Here is a 21,217-nt window from a genome sequence, read left to right as displayed (position 1 = left end):
ATAAAGAGTCAGGACTTATTCAATTAAAGAATGCCAGGCTGCCTGCTCAATTCATGCCAAAATGTGTCCAAGTAACTCTTCATTACTTTTTCTTAAAATTTAACTGATCTGTCTAATGAAGGAGCAAGATCAACTTCAAATCACTGGGGATGTTCGTAGTAACAGATGTGCTTCTAAAGAATTAAATCTGTCTTGGGTTTCTACACTGAATTAAATGCCAGTTCTCCAGTGTCCCTAATCTTGCATCTCAGTATGTTTTATTTTTCTCTACGTGGGGGAAAAAAGGAATAATGAGAACAGTAGGGATCATGATTCTAAAATACCAAGAGTCAGATGGATCAATAGGAACTCTCTATGCAGAGGGAACCACACGGGGAGAAGGGAGAATAAAAATGAGTCTGGCTGTGTACGGGGGCATCTAGCAAAAAGTCAGAACTAGAAGGCAGCAAAGCTAGATAGATTCACATGCCCACCCAGAGCTCTGCCTTAATTCAAGCTTGCCTTGCCTTAACTCGGCGCTAGTTCTCAGAGGTCATCTGATTTGCCTAAAAGGCCCTAAGTGTGAGTGGAGGTTGCTGAGACATTCGTTACTTCACTCACACGAGCCTCTGCACCCACACACCCTCGTATCTTTGACTGCTGGAGGTCTCCAGGATGAAAATTTACCACTTCGTGAAAATCTTCACGACACGCAGTATTTTTATGTGTTGATTTTAAACAAGTTTGTTCAGTTAACCATTTAAAATGCAAAACCATGCAAAGATGATAAAATTTAAAAAATAAATTGTTAAATCAAGTCAATAGATTCCCACCGTGAGTAGGAGTGCGTTGATCTGGGATATAGCTCTGGTTTGACCAATCAATGTTAAGACTGACAGGCACACAAGACACAAGAATCAAAAGATTCTTTCCTCAAGTGGAAAAGGGAGGCTGAAAAGCGGGATTCGGGCCTAGCTTACAGGCTTATGGTGAAGATAAAGTAAAAATAATGTGTGTGAATCCTAGCTAAGTAAGCTTATGGTATTATTTGGCAAACAGTAACATATTATGGAAACATAAGGCATGTAGAGCACTAAGCTCCCATATTCTCTCTAAGGGCATGTACAATGACACACAAACACACAGAGATACAGACAGCAAGACATCAACTATTTAAATGGAATAATTGTGAAGATGCAATAAAATTTCACTTATTTAGAGAAATGCAAGAAACTTATGGCTAAATTATAAATACACTAATTTATATTTAATTTACCTATTGCCTATGTTTCAAATAAAGCATTACCTATGAGAAGGCTTTTGGGAAAATTGGATGGGAAATTGCATAATTAGCTTATCAACTACAAGGAAATAATTTCTCAAGTAGATTATAATTCACCCAACAAAGTTCTGTAATTTGCCCCTCTCCTGAATGCATGAGTTTTTATTATATATGATTACCCAGGGGAATATAATTCCCAGGGTAAATAAAAGCTCAGAATATAGCATCTGTATTCTATAAAGCAGTGGAGAAGCTTGCACTGTAGGGTCCAAATGAGGCTCACACCCCAGAGTGATCCCTGTCTCCCTGTGGTACTTCCAGTCAATTACTTAAATTCTCTGAGTGTCAGCTCCCTGAAAGTTGGAGATGATAACTGTATCTTCTTCAGTAGGTCCTTGAAATGAGAAAATACTCAGGGCAGTATTTGGTGAACAGAAGCATTCAATCAACGTGATTTACTAGGATTTAATATGATTAACTAGATAAAATATTCCTATCGACACTTCAATATATATGAGTCTCCTTCACCTAAGCAGATTACATCTGTCTACAGGGCATACGTCTGGTTTCCATGTCCCAACAAAACACACTGCAAATAGCATTAAGAAAATGGCCAATAGATACTTAAGGTCAGAGGTACCAGGGGAACTCTAAGACCCAATGGCCGAGTCCCTCTTGTTACAGGTGATGAGTACAGTGGGGGCAGAGAGAGGATGCTCATGCAGGTCTCTCAGCTCCCATATCCTGCACTCTTCCACAGGCTCGCTCTTTAGAAACCAAGCCAAAAAATAAGGCATATTCATAACAAGTATTTTGGAAAGACTGCCAAAAAAAAGAAAAAGAGAAAGAAAAAAAAAAACTTTACCCAAACAATTAGTGAGACGCGCCCTACAGGAAAAGACAACTTGCTTTACATGTGCTGTCCGCCACTGGCAGACTCACCAACAGCGTTTTCCCAATCCCGTGGGTTCGAGTCAGTAAACACGGAGTGTCCACTGCCTGCAAGACACTGTAAACTAGGGCACAGTTCACATTTAGGATAAATCCCAAGGAAGAAAGGATCAAGTGGTTTGAAAAAGGCAGATATTAAGTGTTTCTCTGATTTTCAAGTGAGCATTTCACATATATTAGGTTGAATCCTATGATATTGCTTATGTTTGAACATTTTATGCAAAAAGAGGATGATTTAGTAATGTATTCCTCAGATTTCTTATCAAGAATGTCAACTCCTGTTTAGTTAAATGTACATCATTATACCATAACTAACTGCCACTTCTAATTTTAGAAATGAAAAAACAAGTATTGGTTTTAACTGGAGAAGCAGCAAATAAACTCCAAGAAGTAGAAAAAGCATCCTTTAAATCTTTACTAAAGGGGTCACAACTCTTTAAATGCTCTCATCGCTGTGGAGACCACTGAAAGTTGAACACAAATCAAAAGTACTATTGGTACTTTAAAAATAGTAATTCCTTTGCCAGGTGTACAAAAACTAAATTTCAGACCAAATATTTTCAAACAAAAAAGGAGTTTTCTTTTTCAGGAAGTCTTGGGTAATAAGGCCTCTCTTCATTCTTATCCCTGGTCCCAGCTACTGTCTCCTTTAAATAGTCAGAATCCAGTATTTAGTGTAATGGTTAGGACCAGAAAACTACCAGAGGAAAATGAGGCTTTTGTTAGTTTTGTTGCTAAGATATGAGATCAGAATTTTGACGGGCTGTTCCTTACAGAAAACATTCTAGAGATGGCCCCTGGACTTCAGTTTTGACTCTAGCACATCCGAGTGTAGACTCTAAGATGACTGAAGGAGTCTCATTCTCTTTAACATTTTATGCAAACGCCAATTTAGACACCACCCAACGTGAGAGCAACATTCCCGAAAGCAGAAGAGCAGACACAATAAGAGCATCTCTTCTTGTCTTTGGAACTTGTTAACATCCCAGAGTTTTTTTGACACTCCAATCACGTCTAGTCATAGTTCACAAACCCAGTAAATGAGACTCTCCTCCGTGAGCAAGGACCATAATCCTCACCCAGCCAGAGCTACCCAGACCCCACTCTCTCAGGCTATGGTGAGAGGCTATAAAGAGCTAAACTGCTTTTCCATTTAACTAGTTTTTGTGTGTGTGTGTGTGTGGGGGGGGGTGCTTTTTTGTTTAAGAAACAAAGTATGTGCTTAGGGAAAATTAATTCAAATAATGCTAAAAGGTAGAAGATAAAAAGCAAAGTCTTCCTTTTCCTCTTCCTCCCCCCTAACTTACCTGCTTCCTTCCACCACCAATTTTCCAAGAGGAAGTCTAGGTTAATAAATATCACTCCAGAATTTTCCTAAACGTATATGCAAGCATACTGAAGATGTGTTTGTGTTTACAATTCGTTTTCTTCTTAAAGAATGGGATCATGCATTGCACCCCATCCAGAAACACACTTTTCTCACTTTCACATATATCTTGGACTCCTTTCCATACTAGTTTTATTCATATCCTCCTCATTTTTCAGAGCTGTATGTTCAAGTGGATGGATGTGCCGTAGTTCTTAAACATTAATAACATTAATAACAATGCTGCAATGAGCATATACTTAAATACCCTGAACACTTGTGAGAGTATACCTCTAAGGTAAATTCCTTAAAGTGAAGTTGACAGATTGTGAGGTACATACAATTTTATTTGACATAGATAATGCCAAACGTGCTGACCAATTCTCACTTCTATCGATATGAAGTGCCTGAGTACCACATTTTAGAAGCTAGCATTTTGCTTGCTCCTTTCACCCTGGAGAGTTTAAGTCCAAAACTTGGCACATGGAAGGAGTAGCTGACAGAGTGCTGGAGGAGGAAGGCCGCTGTGATTGCAGCAGATCCGTCTTGGGTCTGAGGGAACTCCTGCCGCTTCTCCAGGGAGCGGTCACCGAGCAGGGCAGCAACTACACACTCTGTCCTGGTCTCTGTCAGGAGCACCCACTTAGACCAAAATGTGGAATTCAATAAAAACTTCAAAACACGTGGATGCAGCTCGGCCAAGGCAAGATGGACCTTTCTCCAATAGAGCCCACCCTCTGGGACTGGCTACGAGCCTGTGAGGCTCTAAATATAAAATCCTGAAAACCCCAAAGCCCATGGAAGCCACTACTTCTGCTGACACCTGCAGATACAGGGCCAGACGGAAAGCTGTTCCCCACGTCTGTGCACGTGGGAACCGCGCAGGTTTCGCTGGACTTGGCTGGACGTCTGTCCTCAGCATTGCCCGATGGGATAGTCTGTGACCTACTCTTGGGTGTCTGACTCCTCTGGGCTTCCTGTGATGAGAAGAGCTGCGTCCAACATGGCTTGAAAAATACACGATCAATGGGATAAACATTACTTCTACACTTAACAAATATTTAAATATTCTGAATTGCATCCAACAATGAATGTTTTTCAAGCTACTTCTCTTTCTCTCTCTCTCTCTCTCTCTCTCCCCCCGCCACCTCTTCTCCCATTCCCCCCCTCCCCCCTTCTCTTTTTAAATGTCACCATTGGCATGCGTTTGGGTTCTAGAACAGACCAATCAGCTATTTGCCTCCCAACAGTATGAACATACATTTAACCCTTTCCAATTTTCTTCTCAGATTTAACAGTAAAACTAACTTCATCTTGAAGATTTTTCTGTTCTCACATTGGGATAATTTGTAAGAGGTGAGGCAAACACTCATACGAACCCCATCTTTCTCTTTCCTTTAGCATAATCTTCCACCCCTACGAACACAGCAAGCACCTGGGACTCTGGCCGAGGGGAGCCTTTCTCATGAACTCCCCCACAGGTATCTCATAAGGTCTCACCTGAAACTTGGGACATGTCTTGACTGTCATCAGCGTCCATTGTCCTCAGGTTATCTGAGAAAGAGAGGAAGGAATTTTAGTTCAAAGCAAAAATACTAATAAGATATGAGAGAGAAGAGAGAGAAAGAGCGAGAGATAAAGAACCCCTACGCTATTTAACAACAAGGTTATCTGGCAAGAATAATGCATTTTCCTCCTCACATACTTGCTGAAGTATCAGACTGGCACAGACCTTGATCCTTTTAAAAACAGCATTACAAAGATTTATAAAAATATCATTACAAGCACAGGAGGACCAAATTTGTTATTTATTGTTAATTTCCTACTGCATAATAACCCAAAATGCAAACTGACTGCAACAAAATTAAGCAGAAAATTAAATGGCCCTGGGTCATTGTAGGCACAGAATTCATTCTCTTGGCTGATCCATAGTTATGTTCTTTCTAATTTACTGAGCATGCATCGATGAACCTTGAGTCAGCTTGGTGACACGCGTACAATCAGCAATCAAAAAACGAAGCAATTTGCTGAAGAATGTCTCATTTACCCAGGCAGGGCTGCATATCTGAGCAGCAACCGCACTACCTCCATCAATAATGAATACACCTCCAGCCTGGCAGATGGGCAAGCGGGTGCTCCTGTCTTTGTCCCTCAATCTTTCTGGGCCCTCGCCTCAGACTTCGGCAGCACTGTCGCACCGGGAGCAGTGAAGCTCACCACGGCAGCAGAACAAGCCCAGGAGAGGGCCCAGGCCTTCCTGTTTTGCTGACAGATGGCTGGCTCCTCAGACTGGTTTAAATTTAAGAAAAACAACTGGGAAGATGCTGTCCTTCGGTGGCCACAGTGAATGTTCCACAGACGGCACTGCAAGCCACCACAAACACACGGGAGAGCCCCCCAGCGTCAGTAGGGTAGAAACAAAGAGCATGTGGTGCTTTGCACTTGGGGTCCTGGCCTGCAACTCGGCAGTCTCAGGTGCCCACAGCAGATGACAGCTGGTAGCTCTGTGGATAAGAAAGCTGTGGCCAGCAGAAGGTGACCTCAAGGAAATCTGCTTATTTATGCCCCGCTAAACAACCTTCAGAAGAGATCCTTTACTAACCAGCAAACTGAGTCTATTTGTTGACTCCAGACCGGGTTCTCCCCACCCGGCTCTTTCATTCTTGGCTACCTCTGCCTCTGGTTTAGATGTGTGAATCTGAGCTAAGGCCTGTTTTCAGCAAACACCTGAAAACTGATGGAAGGTGAGGACCTCACCCTCTCCAATGAGGCTGAAAACGCTGTGCAGGCAGAGGTGTTATATATACATACATATATATAACTTTATGTATCTTTAATATCTTTCATGGTGCATATGGAATACAAATTTTCAATTTCAGGAATATCAGTATTAGTCATGACGAGAACATAAACGACAGTCACTTTTTCTGGATGGGGAGGGGTTTTCCTCTATTTCTCAAATGCATGTAAGTAGTCTGAGTTATGACATGAATTTTCAAGGGTGGTATGTGGCTTCGGAGTACAGCCAGTGGCCACAGTAGAGAAAAAGCGTTTCAGAAACCAGAGTGTCCACCGCACACTGAAGCCACACAAACCAGGGATAGAAGCAAGCATGAAAATAGCACAAGTGTCACCAAAACGCAATGTGTCCAGAGTCTCAGACACTTTTACTGTGAAAAAGGCAAAAAGCCATAATTCTTCTGAAACTGTCAAAAAAAATGATAAAGAACAAAGATTCAAATGAGAAAAATCTTTGTAATCACAGTGCAATGCTATTACGAGAACTTACAGTATTTACTGTGGTCTATCACAAACCAGTTCTTAAGTGTCTCTGCATTGGTTGGTGAAGTGTACAGAAGTCAAATCTTGTCACAGCAACTACTCCAACACAAAACTTTTAGATGGTGACTTTAAACTTTTTGCTACATAAATGATAATTTTTAGGACCTTTTTTAAAAAAGGGCAAAAAAAGAAAATGCCCATAATTTTCACCGCTTAGAACCACTGAATTTTTTTTTTGTGTGTGTGTGTATGTTTCTGTGCTTTTCACAAAAATAGACCATTAAGCACATTCCATATTTGGAACTGTTTTAAAATATTTTTCATTTAATACTATACTTATATTTTTATTTAACAAATGTACATCATCATCATTTTAATGGCTGCACACTACCCAACTGATTTATTTAACTGATACCCCATAGTTGCACACTCAACTTATTTCCAATTAAAAGAAAAAAAAAATGTTTACTGCAGCCCAGCGATGGCTCTCGCACCTAAGCGCCACCGGAGAAAACACTTCTCCAATGGAGCACTGGCTGACCCACAGGGTTTGCTGCATGGGGACAGAAGTCAGTGATGCTAAGTCCTGCTGGACAGGCCAGTCTTTTCAGGGGGTGAGCCCTGAGAATCTGTTACACGTCAGAATCCTGACGAACTGCCCTGCAGCTGATCCCCAGGTTCGGCTCTGCTCTGCGGGAACGCTTTACTCTGACAGTCACCTTGCAAACGGTACAAGCACGTGTCTCTTGGGGGATCTGGGGGAGAGCAGCAAACTCTGTCCCAGAGAGCACCTTCCTGGACCGCGACTAGTGTCAGCTGCGAGCCTGCAGGAGCCAGAGAGCTCTGCGTTTGTGCACGCGGGCCGGCTGGACTTTTCCACTGAACGCTCTACAACTACCTACCACCCCAGCACGTGGACTTGTGTTATGCAATCCACCTCACTTCCAACTTCACACACGATTTCAACCAAACCATCTCTGACAGCAGGCAGCTGCATGGTCTTGGGACCTGAGCAGTCGCTTGGGGGTTTGTGTTTAGAAGGAGCCCTTTGCTGGGGTGATGTTTGCCAAAATTTTTAATAATTTCTGAACAAGGGGCTGCGAGTTTTTAGTCTACCCTGGGCCCTGCGAATTCTGTGGCCTCACTTGCCTGACATCATAAGGGGTGACTTGCCAAGCTCCTGAAAACTTCCCCAAACTCCAAATTTGCATCTCTCGGAATGACAAAGCAGTGTGACTTTTTCATAAAAGTGACCTTGCTTTTAGGGAAAGTCTAAAGGAATATTCGAACAATGGGAAACTGTTTGAGGGAAAGGAAATCAGCCCTCTTCCAAGACACGGCTTACAAAGGGCAGCCTGGAGTGTCTACAAGGGGCACTTAAATCGCGTCCCACCCCCTGGTCACACGTGTACCACCGTGGCTCTTTATTTTATAAAGCACTTACTGAGTCCCTCTTCTCCCACATGGAAGCAATGCAGAGTGTCAAGTGGAAAATGGAATTTAAGCCTGATACGGTCTCAGCTGAAAAGGAGCTTAAAAGGAGTTAATCACAAAAGCGAACTAATGACGTGTTTTCACAAACTTTCACCTAAATGAAAACCAAGATCAGTAGGTCTGCAAAGGGGGATGCCAGAAGAAATAATTATTTCCAGAAACGTACTGCAATTTTCTGTTTTGCCTGGGAAACCCAAACAATTTCAAACATGACCCAAATGATTCAATAGTAGAAAATACAACAATATCAGTAAACTGACTTTCACCTGAGCAATTCTTATAAACATGAATGCTTTCATTGTTTCTTTGGAGCAAGCAGTTCTGAATCTTGCACAAGGGGAAATAGATGCAGAGATAAGTGTGGGGCCAACGTGACAGAAGCTGTCCATGGCTGCCATAGGAGGAGTGGAGTGGGCTGCCGTAATCCACCAGGCACCCCTGCTCCTCCTCTGGACTGATCATGGATTTGGAAGGTCTAAAAGCTCTGTTTACCCGCGTCTCCTCCAACTCTCCCGCCTGCCACCTCCACCTCCCTGTCTTTCTCTCCTTCTCTTGCTCCCTCTCTCCTTTCTCTGTCTCTGCCCCTCACTCTCCCTATCCTTTCTCCTCTCTCTCCTCCCTCTTTCTTTTCCCTCTCTCCTTTCTGCATGTCTCTGTCTCTGTCTTTCTCTCTCCTTCTGATCGAACAATGTCAAACAGGACTTACTTTCCCAGTTTCAGTTCGAAAGACTTAGCATATCAATACGTTCGGAGAAGAGCACAAGAAGGGAGGGCAGGAGGCAGGCAGCACAGGACCTCTCAGGCGGCCAGGGAGGGAGGGAAAGGCTCTCTCACTGCCGCTGCTGACCCCACGCAGCTTCCCCGGGGACGGAGAGCCTGTCTGGAAACAGCCTCACGGACCTCGCCTTTCCTCCTTCCACAGGAGGTGGCGGGACTGGAACCTGGCTGTCTGCTGGGGAGAAACATCCAGCAGCCCTGGGCAGTTGCTGCTTCCAGGCGAGGAGCCCTGGCAAGCCTTGCTCCAGAGCACCCTCACTTCCAACCACAGCACCCCAGAGAAGAGTCCGCCCGAGCCCCACCACGCCAGCAGGGGACCCTATGGCAGTGGGTCTCAGGCCCGGCGCCTTCTCCTTTCTGACACTGAACACACCTCTTCACAGTGCCCTGCATTAATGACGTAAAAATGAAAAGTCAGATGCCAACGTTACTACTTTTCAAGCCAAATTTATAGCTATTAAAGAACTGCTAAGTATGTAGCACACCAGACTGGCCGCAGGAACTACTAAGGTCACTTGAAATTAGCCTGTTTGTTGACAGCACATAGTACTTCACAAGTTAAAAAAAAAAAAGTTCTCTGAGATTTAAACAACTGCCTTCCACTATTTTTTGTTGTTGTTGTTTGTTTTTTAAGCAAATTCCTTTCTTTCCCCTGGTACCATATAGGTAATTCTTTGCCCACTGGTATTTTGTAATATTTCACGAGTACCTTGTGCATTCCGGAGAAATGGTGAAGAAAAGGACGCTGGTACCAGCTAGCTTTACTAAGCAACCTACTAAGTGTCTGGCATTTAAGAGGCACACAGTTAAGCCTCACAAGACTATGGACATCCTCCGCCTTGTCCACCGGTTTGTCTGAGTGCCCGCCCGGCACAGTGTTCGGTGTGGAGCTGGCATTCGATATCTCCTTGCTAAATATTTACACACATATATATTTGATAAATATATTTATTTTAGCCCTCACAATTAAGCCCGAGGCATCTATATCATTTCCTTTTTACAGATGAGAAAATCAAGTCTTATAGAGAAGCAGCCTGTCCACGACAGCGCTGAGACAACACCATGACCTACTGATGGCAATTTTTCTCTCTATCAGTTGGGACTTCACAGCCCACGGCGGTGTCACAGACTCCAAATGGATGATGGACAAGGGCGGATGCTACTTATATTTCACAAGAAACTAAGCATGTTCTTTGTAATATTGAGTACTAAGGCAAAGCTGATCACAAAACTTCTACAGTAAAGTTCTGGTTATTTCGTCAAATGTATGCTGTTGATTTTTTCCTTCCCTAACAGGTGAAGCTGCACTAGAGTAGCATTTGGGGTTGTTTCCTTAAATACTCTATGATGCTTATTTTAAAGGGACTACGTACATGGCGGGGGGGTTGGCAACATGGGCTAAGCCTGTAATCGATTTAAAATGCCTTAGGTCACAGACCTCTTTAATAAAACCCATTATTCCTGCTGAGAGACAAGTCCTTTCACGTTCAGACTGGTAGATTTTACTTTTGCAAATCTATCATATCACTGTGAATTACACTGTATCTTAAAAAAGGAAATGTTCCAAGAGAAAGCTAAGGCAATATGCAAAGTCTTTGTATCCAGTCAAAGAGACCTTATAGGTTTTCATAACAATTTGACAAAACAGGTTGGGAGAACATAAAAACTTCTGAGCACTCTTATTTCATTTCTGATTCTTTTCATTTTCTAAAAATTAGCTGCCAATCTACACATTTTCATGATTATCCCACAGAGTATTGCTGGTGCAAATAACAATGAAAAACAAGATTTCAACAGGGAAGCAGGAATCCAATTTGGCTTTCTCACTGTCCCTCCCCCACACTTAACTAAGCCATAGAAAACTCCTCCAGTGGTTTGTTCAGAGGGCAAATCAGCTCAGACGTGCGATTCTGTCCTCATATTTTTTTTGCCTATGGGCAGGAACTGATATGCAAAAGAGGAAGGGTCAAAGGGAACTGAGGAAACCTTTTAAATTACAACTCAAAATCATGCTGCTTGAAAACTTTCTTAGTAAGGAGATATTCAATACAGAGGGAGAAGCAGCACGAGAGTATTTTAAAATGCCACAATGCAGTCACCTGTCTCAAAGTGAGGTATAAGAAAAGATGGTAGATAATGCGTTAGAAAAGTTGTTTTAAAAATACAGAAAGTTGGAGTTGGAGACAGTTCTCTGTGCTTACATGTTTGTTATTGTAACAGGCCAGAGCTGGGTTTCGAGCAGTCCATAAATGTCATCACAGCATAGCGTGTTGTCTGTACTCTCTCATAGGTGTAGGCTGTGCACATGGAGAAGACAGGCTTCCTGTCTACACCGTTGCACCACTGGCTCTCAAACTACTCACAGTAACCATTGTTTTTTGAGAACCATGGGATAGGCATACATAGCCAAAACTGACAGATGCTTTGTAGGCCCTCTCTCAATTTTGGCCACCAACATAGGCCACTTCCTAAGCAGCTTCCTCAAATACAAATGGCTATTTACATTTCATCACTTAAGTAAAAAAAAAAAAAAAAAAAATCTAAATTTAGAATCATTTTCTTCTTCTCTCTTACTGATTTTGGAAGACTTTCATGCATGGCCAGGAACTGTGCAACAAAATGAAGTGCAACAGAAATGAGACCTATATCTTTAAAAAATGTAGAAACTACCTCCAAAATAAGGATTTACACAGATATTTCCCAAGTGCTTATGTTTCCTGATTTATTATAATAAAGCAAAGAGACAGAAACAGTTCTTTTATTCCTATTATTTTCAAAGCTTTTTTCCCATTTTCAAAAAAGAGATAAATACAGTTACAATACTAAGTTTTTTTACTCAGCAAGGCAATATGGTGTCAAAAAGAATACAATAGCTTGCCTTCTTAGCAGTGAAGTTTTCTTAACATACAAGTAATACAATTTCATGTAGACATTTAAAACTAAGAATTAAAACTGTGCATGGTAGAAAAATCCACTTCATATCCATAACCTTTAAAAAAATGTACCTAGAACATTGAAGTTTCTGGATTCTATTAAAAGAAGTGCTTGTGTTAGTTTATCTGGCAAGAGTTATCTTTTAATTAGATCCAAAGAAGTAAAATTATGTTGATCTTCACTGGAACATCTTATTGTTTACGAACCCATATATGTATATTTATTTAAAGTAACTGAAACGTCATTATTGATTCATTTGCCCACCGAGGACCTTTTCCTAGGTACTATAATATTTTTCCTTTTTATTTTGATATTGTCTCTACCATGTAGATGGTGGTAAGATAAGATCTACAAATCTAGATATAAACACAGAAAGAAAATGTGTTCTAGATCAAACACATCATGGGATTCATCGTTACACACATATCCATCTACCTCTTACTCCTTGAACTATAAAAGGCCACTTTGGCCCAAGCTATATGTAATAAGGGGTAATCAGTCTTTGCTCCAGATAGGAGGAAGAGACACAAACATCCTGATTGCCATCTCTAAGCCAGGGCAGGCCACATGGTTTCCAGACTCACTGGAAATTTTCCCTAAAAGACTGTAATTCTGAGCTCACTTGTATTTACAACATTCACAAAATTATCAACTATCAATTAAAATGCGATAATTTTTTTCATAAAAACTATAAAAAATTAAACCATGTTAACATTTTTCAACTATGTTCACATTTTTTAACTATGGTCACAGTATATAGAATGTGGGTTCAAAAAAAGGTTCATAGATTTTTTTCAGAGCTTGGTCTTTTAATAGCTTTAGTACTTTGGAAATTCACCGTGATTGCCCCACTTTCAGGAGTTTCAGATGAAGTCAAAGTAAGCTGTGCCTCAGAAGCGTAAAGGGCAGAATAAATGCATCGGTTATTTGGTAACGATGGCTGCTATCGGCAAGAAATCAATGACAGAAAAGAACATCACTTAGTAATGTAAATTGTTTGATAGTTGGATCATGTTAGGAAGAAAGCTCTAGATTTCTACTGTATTCTGTGATAGAGAGCTCAGCATCAGCTACTTACTCCCTTACCCAAGCCTGGCAGCATCCTTACGATGATCATCCCAACACCATGGGTCACGCAAAGGCCATGGGAAACGTGGGTATCAGGCCCAACCAGGACGATTCGGACCCGGTTCTACGATCCGTAACCTGCAGCCTCCAATATCATGCAAACCCGGGGGTGGAGGCAGTAAAACCTCACAGAACCTTAAAACTTCCTCATTTGTAGGGCTACAAAAATCAGCATGCCTTTATAATCTGCCAGAAAACGCTAATGTCCATCAGAGAGTAAAATACAGGAAAACTCATTTAAACACTACACTCAGATTGTTCTGCGGCCCTTAAATAAGTTGAAATTATTTACTCTCAATGTTTTACTGTATGTGCTCTTTTTCTTAGCACATTTCATTTCTTTTACAAAAGTATTGTCCACTCTTAATTAAAGCGAAAATTCTCTAAATTCATACAACCTCATAGTAAAGCGGGAAAACATTCATAGTGGAAAAGTTCTAGGAATTCCCAAACCGTTTCTCTAAGTGATGAGTAATTGTCTTATCTTTAACAACCTGAGATAACTGGCAGTATGGGTTTAATTAAATGAAATGGGATACACAATTCATCAATACGTTTTTACAGTGAATCACTTTGAATATCCCTGTAATTTGAATTTTCTGCCCTATACAAAACTTAGCACAAAGAAAGAGGAAAAGGTCATTTTTCTCAGGTTAAAAGTGGGGCTCACACTAGGGCGTCACTGACTCTCTCTAGTTTCCATTAAAAGCACTGGAGCACAAGTCAGAGTGCCTCACAAGTAAGCTTACAAAAGGTCAATTCCTCATTTTCATTTCTGCTGAAGATTCTAAATTAAACGTTTTTCCAATTAGGTCTAGGGAGGTATCTCATACGGAATTTTATTTGCTCTAAGTTTGCCAGCAAAAATCTGATATGACAACAAAAATTTATCAAAAATCAATAAATCAATATTCATAGTGGAACACCCGGCTTTAGAAAAGGGCCCTAATCCAAACCATAGTTTATTTCCAGACAGTTTCAAACTAACAGAAAATGCTTTCAAGTATAGATTTTAGAGTGTGATCTAAAAAATGGAGCATAAAAATCTACTTCAATATGTATAAGGCCATTCAAAAACACTTTAGTTGTTTCAATAGCCTGTGCAAAACCCCACAAATGATAGAAGGAAGGGAGGGAAAGTGAGAGAAAGGGAAGAAAGGAAGACAAGATAGACAAGCCCACGTTGGGTCCCTTCCTCCTACTGCACTGCTCTCTGTTCATACCTAACCCTCTACCCAGTATACTTCACTTTTGGTGTAAAATGGCGGGAAGAGAGTCACATTTCCTTTAGCAGCGAGCTGATTGCTAAAGAAAAATGAATCATTCACACCTGAGTGAGAAAATATGAAGAAAGCACTTTTGCACTAATTAGGGCCCACTTTCAGCCATTCGTTAAGCCATGGCCCTGCGCCACAAGCTATCAGGAGGTGGAGCATGGGGCCAGCCCGAAAGCAGAGCGCGCAGAGGGAGCGTAATGATGCTCTCCATCACCTGAGACAGTCGCCATGCAGGGGTGCAGGGCACTCTGGCCACAGGCTACCCACTGAGAAACACCAGCAGGGAAGAGGGAAGGACACACACTGGCTACTCCGATCCACGCAAGCACAGCAAAGAAACCGTGTGGCACTCACCAACCAACTCTGGCTCCCCGAGGCCAAGTGGGAGCTGCCTATTCCACACAAATCCAGACTGTGAGGACCCAGGGCCTCCGTGTCCTTCTCCTCCTCCTCCTGAAAGCTTCCCCCACTGCCTTCACACTCCACTGGGGCTCAGAGAAAGGTGGAACCACTTGCCAAATATGCAAAAAAGGAGGGAAGATAGTTTTCTCTCAGGAAAACACAGACAGGAAAGGAGCCTGTGCTTCCTGTCCTAACCAAAATGAGTTCAGAAATTATGTGGACGTCTGATTTGTCAGGCTTGTGGTGGAAAAGGGTGCTCTTTTAGTCAACAGGAATTGTGAGTTCCCCAAAGGCAGAAATGGCCATGGCAGAAAAGAAATAGGGCCAGCCTGTAACGGGGCAACAAATGGCCCCTGCACCTGTGACTTGGGGTTTTCACCATTTTTAACAGTTCATCACCAGGTGGTTGGCTGAAGACACCTTCTGGCGTCTATCTACCTATTTATCACAGTCAAACATGAGAAGGAAAAACGTCAACTGAAACACTTTGGCAGTTGCCTGTGGATTAGGCCTCAGTCGCTCTCCCTTTGGGCCCTCCTCAGGGGTAACTGCCAGGGACACACCAAAGCAGAGGCAGGCACTCGCTTCTCCCCTTAAAAACTTTCACAAACCGTCTTTCGTTTGCTGTTATATTTCATTTGTAATATGAAGCACTTCACCCTTAGTGTTTCAGAATGTCTTAAAAATATTTGTACAATATCATCAAACACTTAAAAACTATATCAAGCAAAAAGTATTAAAGCAATGGCAATGAAAATCTAAGGATGTAAATATATATTCCAGGAGATGTAGAAAAGTAACTTGAGGTATGAAGTCATTTATGAAACTGCAAAGAAATATAATGAAGCCATGGTCTATATGAAGAAACCAGTTTGAGTGTTTAGCCAACACCATGGTAAAAGCAGTTTTGTTGCTGTTGCTATAGTTTGGTTTTGGGTGCCCTATGTCCCAGACGAAACCCCATTCCTACCTCATTCCTCATCTGAATTTTAAGTGTGTGTGTGTGTGAGAGAGAGAGATGCTGATTTGCTGAAACTCAGAGTTTCTAAGGTCTAGTTCAAAAATGTGTATGTGCCTTTTTGGAGCAAAATAAAACAATCTGTTTCAAGATGTGAAATAAATTCATGTTTCTCCTTGAAGCCTTGTAAGCCTCGGTCAAAGGATGGGTCACTTGTTGCTTTCACATCGCGTGTTTTCTCCCATAAAATGGAATGATTACATGACACACATATGAAATAAAATACCCTGAAGTCTCTGTAAATATGAGAGAGCAAGATTCACAGTCAGTGCAGGAGCTGCAGCAACCCTTGTCACTAAAAGCAGGAGTCACAATGCCCCAAAATGCTTGTCAGTCTTACACACAGAGGTGTCAGAAGGCAAGGGTTTCCAGCGAACCCAAAAGGGTCCTGGTTTACCTTCTGTGAGGTGGATTCACGTACACAAATCTTCCTTAGAATATGACAACTAGAAGCAATACTTATTTCATGAAATTATTTCATAATTCCAAAAATTAGAGGAGGAAAAAAATGCCACAAAACGGTGCCATCCTTGATGAATTCTTTATTAACTGCAGTTACATTACATGAATACATAAAATTAGGAAACACCCCAAATACTAACATCATTTATGCCTAAACTCACCATTACAAATAGGAAAACCCATTTTGTTTTAGCAAAAAGGTTAAAAAAAAGGAGAGACCTTTATTACTCAGGTCAGGTCTTTTTGATGTTAAAAATCTGTCACACATTGTCCTCATGCCTCTCTCACTGTGCTGTGTGCGTGCTCTGTGTGTGTGCACATATGCATGGAATTTCTTTATTTCTTTTATCTATTACTAACTTGTAATCTTGAAATATATGTGTGTGTGTGTGTGTGTGTGTGTGTGTGTGTGTGTGTGGCTGTGTGCGCATGTGTATGTACTGAAAGAGAGAGAGAGAGAGTATTCTTTCAAATTTCAAAAGTTTGGACATTCATATTGACAACATGTACTGTATTAACCAAATGTGAAACACACAAATCCAAATCAAGAAAAAAAAAATTCTCCAAACCAAAGAACCACTGTTCCCAAACTCTAAGCCTCTTGTCTAGCAAGAAGACACAGTGCCGGCAGCTCGGTTGGGCTTTCTTTGTATCTCTTGGCCAATAAATTCACTATGATCTTAATTTTTCAGCAAGGGAAAAGACTGCAAACACAGCCACAGTTGATCGTCTCTTTAGGAGACTGTGCACAAACTCTTCAAGAGTTAAACCTAATCCATCCACACTTAATTTGCAGCTGTTGAGGTCTCCTGTGAGACCGTGATGGTGGCTATCATTGCTGCAGTGTTCCCGAATTTTGAGGGATGTGTAGTTTTCCAAGATGTAACATTCTAGTTAGAACACTGACAAATGAAACAAACACTATAGAGTTTCTAAATTCCTTCCTTCAACTCTCACCATGAAGCAAAAAGGAAGAAAACCTGGCCATTTAACTCAATAAAATGTTTTGGTCACCAGCTCTGGTGGAATGCAACACTGGGAAGCGCATTTTTCATGTAAAAAAGGTATGAACACATAGGTTGTTCTTGGGGAAATTTGAAATCAGATACATTCTATCAAACCAGAATGGTATAGTTTTTTAAAATGTGACATTACTATTTTTATGTATGTTTACAAGTTATTTCTTTAATATGTTCTGCATATTACAAGATGCCAATGTAAGGAGGTGAATCTTCCTGTCATGAATATTTGTCCCTGTTTAAATTTTAAGCCACAGACCAAATAATCTGATTCGTTGCTGAAACAATTCTGACACATTCTAATATAAACAATACTGAAATTTTTACTTTTAAAAATCCCATGTAAAAGATGAGTCCAAAGAACCTCATCCAACAAATATCTTCAAACAAAGAAATAAATTCGAGAGGGCTGGAGACATTTTCCTGCAGGCTTCTCTCCCCTTCCCAACTCATAACCAAGGTAAACCAATTCTTAAAAGCATTTGAATTTCTATGAAAGTTTAAAAAGCATACATAGTATTTTCAACTTCCATAAATTTTCCTCTCTTAACAATAGTTGATTTGACAAGTAAGGAGGTATTTCTTCAACACCATTTTGTCTCTGGAAGTTTAAAACAAGGAACCTCAAAGCTGAAATATGCTGTCTGTAGCAACGTGGGGAATTGTGAGTGGGTAAACTAAGCAAAGCACAGGGCATTGAAACTCACTCTGGGTGGGCTCCAGCCCCAAGAGAGAATGAAAACCGCATTTGAATGCTGTGCCTGGTTAGACCCTAAGGAATCCCTACCGTTTTCACTCACTAGATGCCATATACTGTGGCTGCCATCGAGAAGGAAAAACAATCACACTCTCATGAGGTTCCTTAGGAATCACCAGCGATGTCTGACAAATTTTTAAAATACATTTCAAACATAACCTAAAGTAACCTTAATATTACTGAGCGTTTTCCTGAGGTTTCCTGCATGACCTGAGAGCCAAACCTGCAGTCAGCAAAAGTACTAACTTTTTAAAACCAGGATAATTCCTATTTTGCAGAAATCAAGTTCAGACTCAGTGTAATCATTTTATATATAAGCATAAAGCTCTCACCTCAAAAATAATGAAAGCTCTTTTCAAATGACTTTGTAAAGGCTGACTTCTGTGATCTTGCTATGTAAGTATATATAAATTTCAATATGACTGGGAGCCAGGACATCCTCTCCTGGTGACAGCGGGGCTGCTCGGAAGTGTCCCATGCCAGCCTGCCTGGTCCTGCACCTGCGGGCACAGTCCAAAGTGGCAGACAGAGGCTTTGAAAAACTCAACGCTCTCACTGTCCTCAGAAAAGAGAGGCGGACCTGAGCGACACCAGGGATTACGAATCTCACCGCCTTGTCTTTTCTTTTTTCCTGTTCTATTTTTTTTTTAATCCATCAGTTACCCCCAAGTTTTCCTATTGAAATTCAATTTGAAAACACTCACGTGGATTTGTGCGTCGCGCTTTGGGGGCCAAGACTGATCCTCGGGCGCGAAGAGCAACCTCGGAGCCCGGGCTCCTTATGCCCCGCCGAGCTCGCCCGGGTCGCCCGCCTCGCCGCGGCCGAGCGTCCAGCCCGGGCTTGGCCGCGCTCCGCGGGGATCGAGGGGCTGTCGCTTCAGTCGCCGCCCGGGGCGCGGGCCGCACGGGCACTTGTTAGAGTGCTCTGCTAACTTGGCCGCGGAGCTCTTCCCAGCTTTCTTTCACAATGACTTCCTGAAGTTGCTCACTCGCATTGTTCCCCATTTCTCCGCCACATCCCCGCCCCCGCCGGCTCCGACCGGGCTTTCGCTCTCCGGGCCGATCCGCTGCCCCGAGCGCACAGCGCCGCCCGCGGGCCGCGCACCTGGCCCCTCGGCGCCGGCCGCCCCCGCCACGCCAGTGCGGAGCCACCTGCGGCTGCCCCGAGCGGCGGGTGGCCGGCGCGCGCTCTCCGTAAACTTTGGGGTGACACACGCTGCCTGCCTCCCCGCTCGACTTGCCCTGCAGCCCGCCCGGCTCCGCACGCACGTCCCCGCCGCCGGGCTCGCTGCTCGCGGACACGGAGCCGGGCGCGGAGAGGGGCGAAGAGCGGAACGCGGAGAGGGGCGTGCCGTCCCGTCCCCACCCCCGCCGCCGGGTCCCCAACTCGCGTGGCGCCCGTCCCGACCGCAACTCCGGGCCAGCGGGGCCGCGCGCACAAACTTTGCAGCCACGCCGGGCTCGGGCCCAGCCCCCCAGGGTCGCCGGGGCGGCGGCGGGCGCGGGCCGTACCTGCTGGCGCCGCCGCCGGCTGCAGCCCGCTCGCCCGCGCCGGGCCCGCTCGGCGCGCCACCGCCATCCCCGCGCGCAGCGCGCCCGGGCCCTCCCTTCGCCGCGGCGCTTCCTGGTTCCAGCGCAGCATCGCGACCCGGCCCCGCGCGGGAGTTGGCGGCCAGCGCTCTGCCCGCGGGCCTGGTAGCCCAGCTCGGCAGCGGCGCTGCGGGACCCGCGCGTAACCCGTGGGGGCGCGGCGCGGGCTGCACGTGCGGGCCCGCCGGCAGGGGGAGGGGGACGCGCGCCGCCGGGCCCGCCACCCTGCGCCCGGAGCCCCCGGTCGGTCGGGGCACCCGCTGGCTCGCCCAGCTGGAGGAACTCAGGGACTCAGGACACCGTAAAGCACTTTCCCTAGTATCTGGGAGCGTCCACTGCACGCGCAGCTTCAAAACCCTGGAACTGAGGCCCCCTGGCTCCCAGGTTCGGGCTTCGGCCCGATATGAGTGCCCACCCGAGGGGGTGGGAAAAGTTGATCCTCCGCAAGGGAGGGGAAGGTGCAATTCATTTTCCCAGACAACCAATGGAATACCTCTCGTCTCTCTTCCCTCCCACCTGCTCACGGCAGAAGTTAGGATGGCGCCTTCCATCTTGGCCTGCGTGCACACTCCAGTGTGGAGGGGCGGCTGCGGCGAGGGGACAGCGAAGGCAATCCTGCAGCCCCGCTCGACGGCTGCTTGCACCTCAGAACGCTCTTTCGCTCGTAACGGGAAAGCCACCTCTGAGGGCGCACCCCTTCACACTCTACGAGGAACCCCTCGTTCTGATTAGCCGGGCTCCACCCGAGCGGGAGCCAGGCAAGTGTGTTGAGCCTGATCAGGAGAGGAAGAATCATGAATTCGACAAATGTATCCTGAGTCTTTGCCAGGTGCTAGGGGAGGGGACCAATACGAGTGAAATGGGACGCCTGCCCTTCTAGACTTGTAGGAGTCCGCAGTAAGGCACAGAATGAGCCGGAGCACCCCTGCGTGGAGGGGACCCTGTGAGGAGGGTAGACAGGGTGCTTAGGCATGGTAGCCGGGGGAAGGCATAATGACTTCCCGGTGGGGAGAGCCAGGAAAGCCCCGTAGGCTCCCAAAAGGTAGGATTTGCAGGCACATATGAAGGCATAGGCCTTCCAGGTGGAGAGAACAGCAGGACAATGGGAATAAGCAGGAAATGTCCCTTCGGGGCAGTTGATTGTGGCTGGGGTCGCTCGCTAGCTGCCTGGGAAGGCAGTGGCCTGGCTGAGGAAGCTGCCCTGACAGGGCCTGTGCATCCCAGTGATGGCTCTGCCTCTGTTATCTCTCGGAGTTCCTTCTCCCCACTATGAACCATAAATGGCATCTGGCCAGATTCTCCCTGGGCCGTTTATGGAGTGCTCAATTTGTCCTGAAAAACATTACGCTGTGCCCAGCCTGAGCCGGTTTACTCACTCCTAAAGCCCAGAGGAGGGGAGACTAGGAGAAGATCCACTGGTTTAATTCCTAGTCCTCCCCTCCACTCTGTGACCTTGGGCAAGTTACAGAAACGCCTGAGCTTCATCTTCCTTCTGTGAA

General features: G+C 44.1%; 1 protein-coding gene across 4 annotated transcripts in view; it reads right to left on the bottom strand.

The window, feature by feature from the left end:
- Nucleotides 1-19,097, bottom strand: part of IKZF1 (IKAROS family zinc finger 1 (Ikaros)) — a 90,150-nt gene extending 71,053 nt beyond the window's left edge. For all 4 annotated transcript variants that reach the window (XM_012650640.1, XM_012650641.1, XM_012650642.1 and 1 more), the window contains exons 1-2: nucleotides 18,833-19,097; nucleotides 5,079-5,132 (exon numbers count right to left, since the gene is read on the bottom strand). In XM_012650640.1, the coding sequence (XP_012506094.1) occupies nucleotides 5,079-5,118 (40 nt within the window). In that variant the 5' untranslated portion in view covers nucleotides 5,119-5,132; nucleotides 18,833-19,097. The remainder of the gene's footprint in view (nucleotides 1-5,078; nucleotides 5,133-18,832) is intronic.
- Nucleotides 19,098-21,217: the final 2,120 nt, after the last annotated feature.

This window comes from Propithecus coquereli, unplaced genomic scaffold (assembly GCF_000956105.1).
Source record: "Propithecus coquereli isolate 6110/MARCELLA unplaced genomic scaffold, Pcoq_1.0 Scaffold336, whole genome shotgun sequence".
Taxonomy (NCBI): domain Eukaryota; kingdom Metazoa; phylum Chordata; class Mammalia; order Primates; family Indriidae; genus Propithecus; species Propithecus coquereli.
The sequence above is the reverse complement of the archived record's forward strand: the minus strand, read 5'-3'. Positions and strand labels throughout refer to the sequence as shown.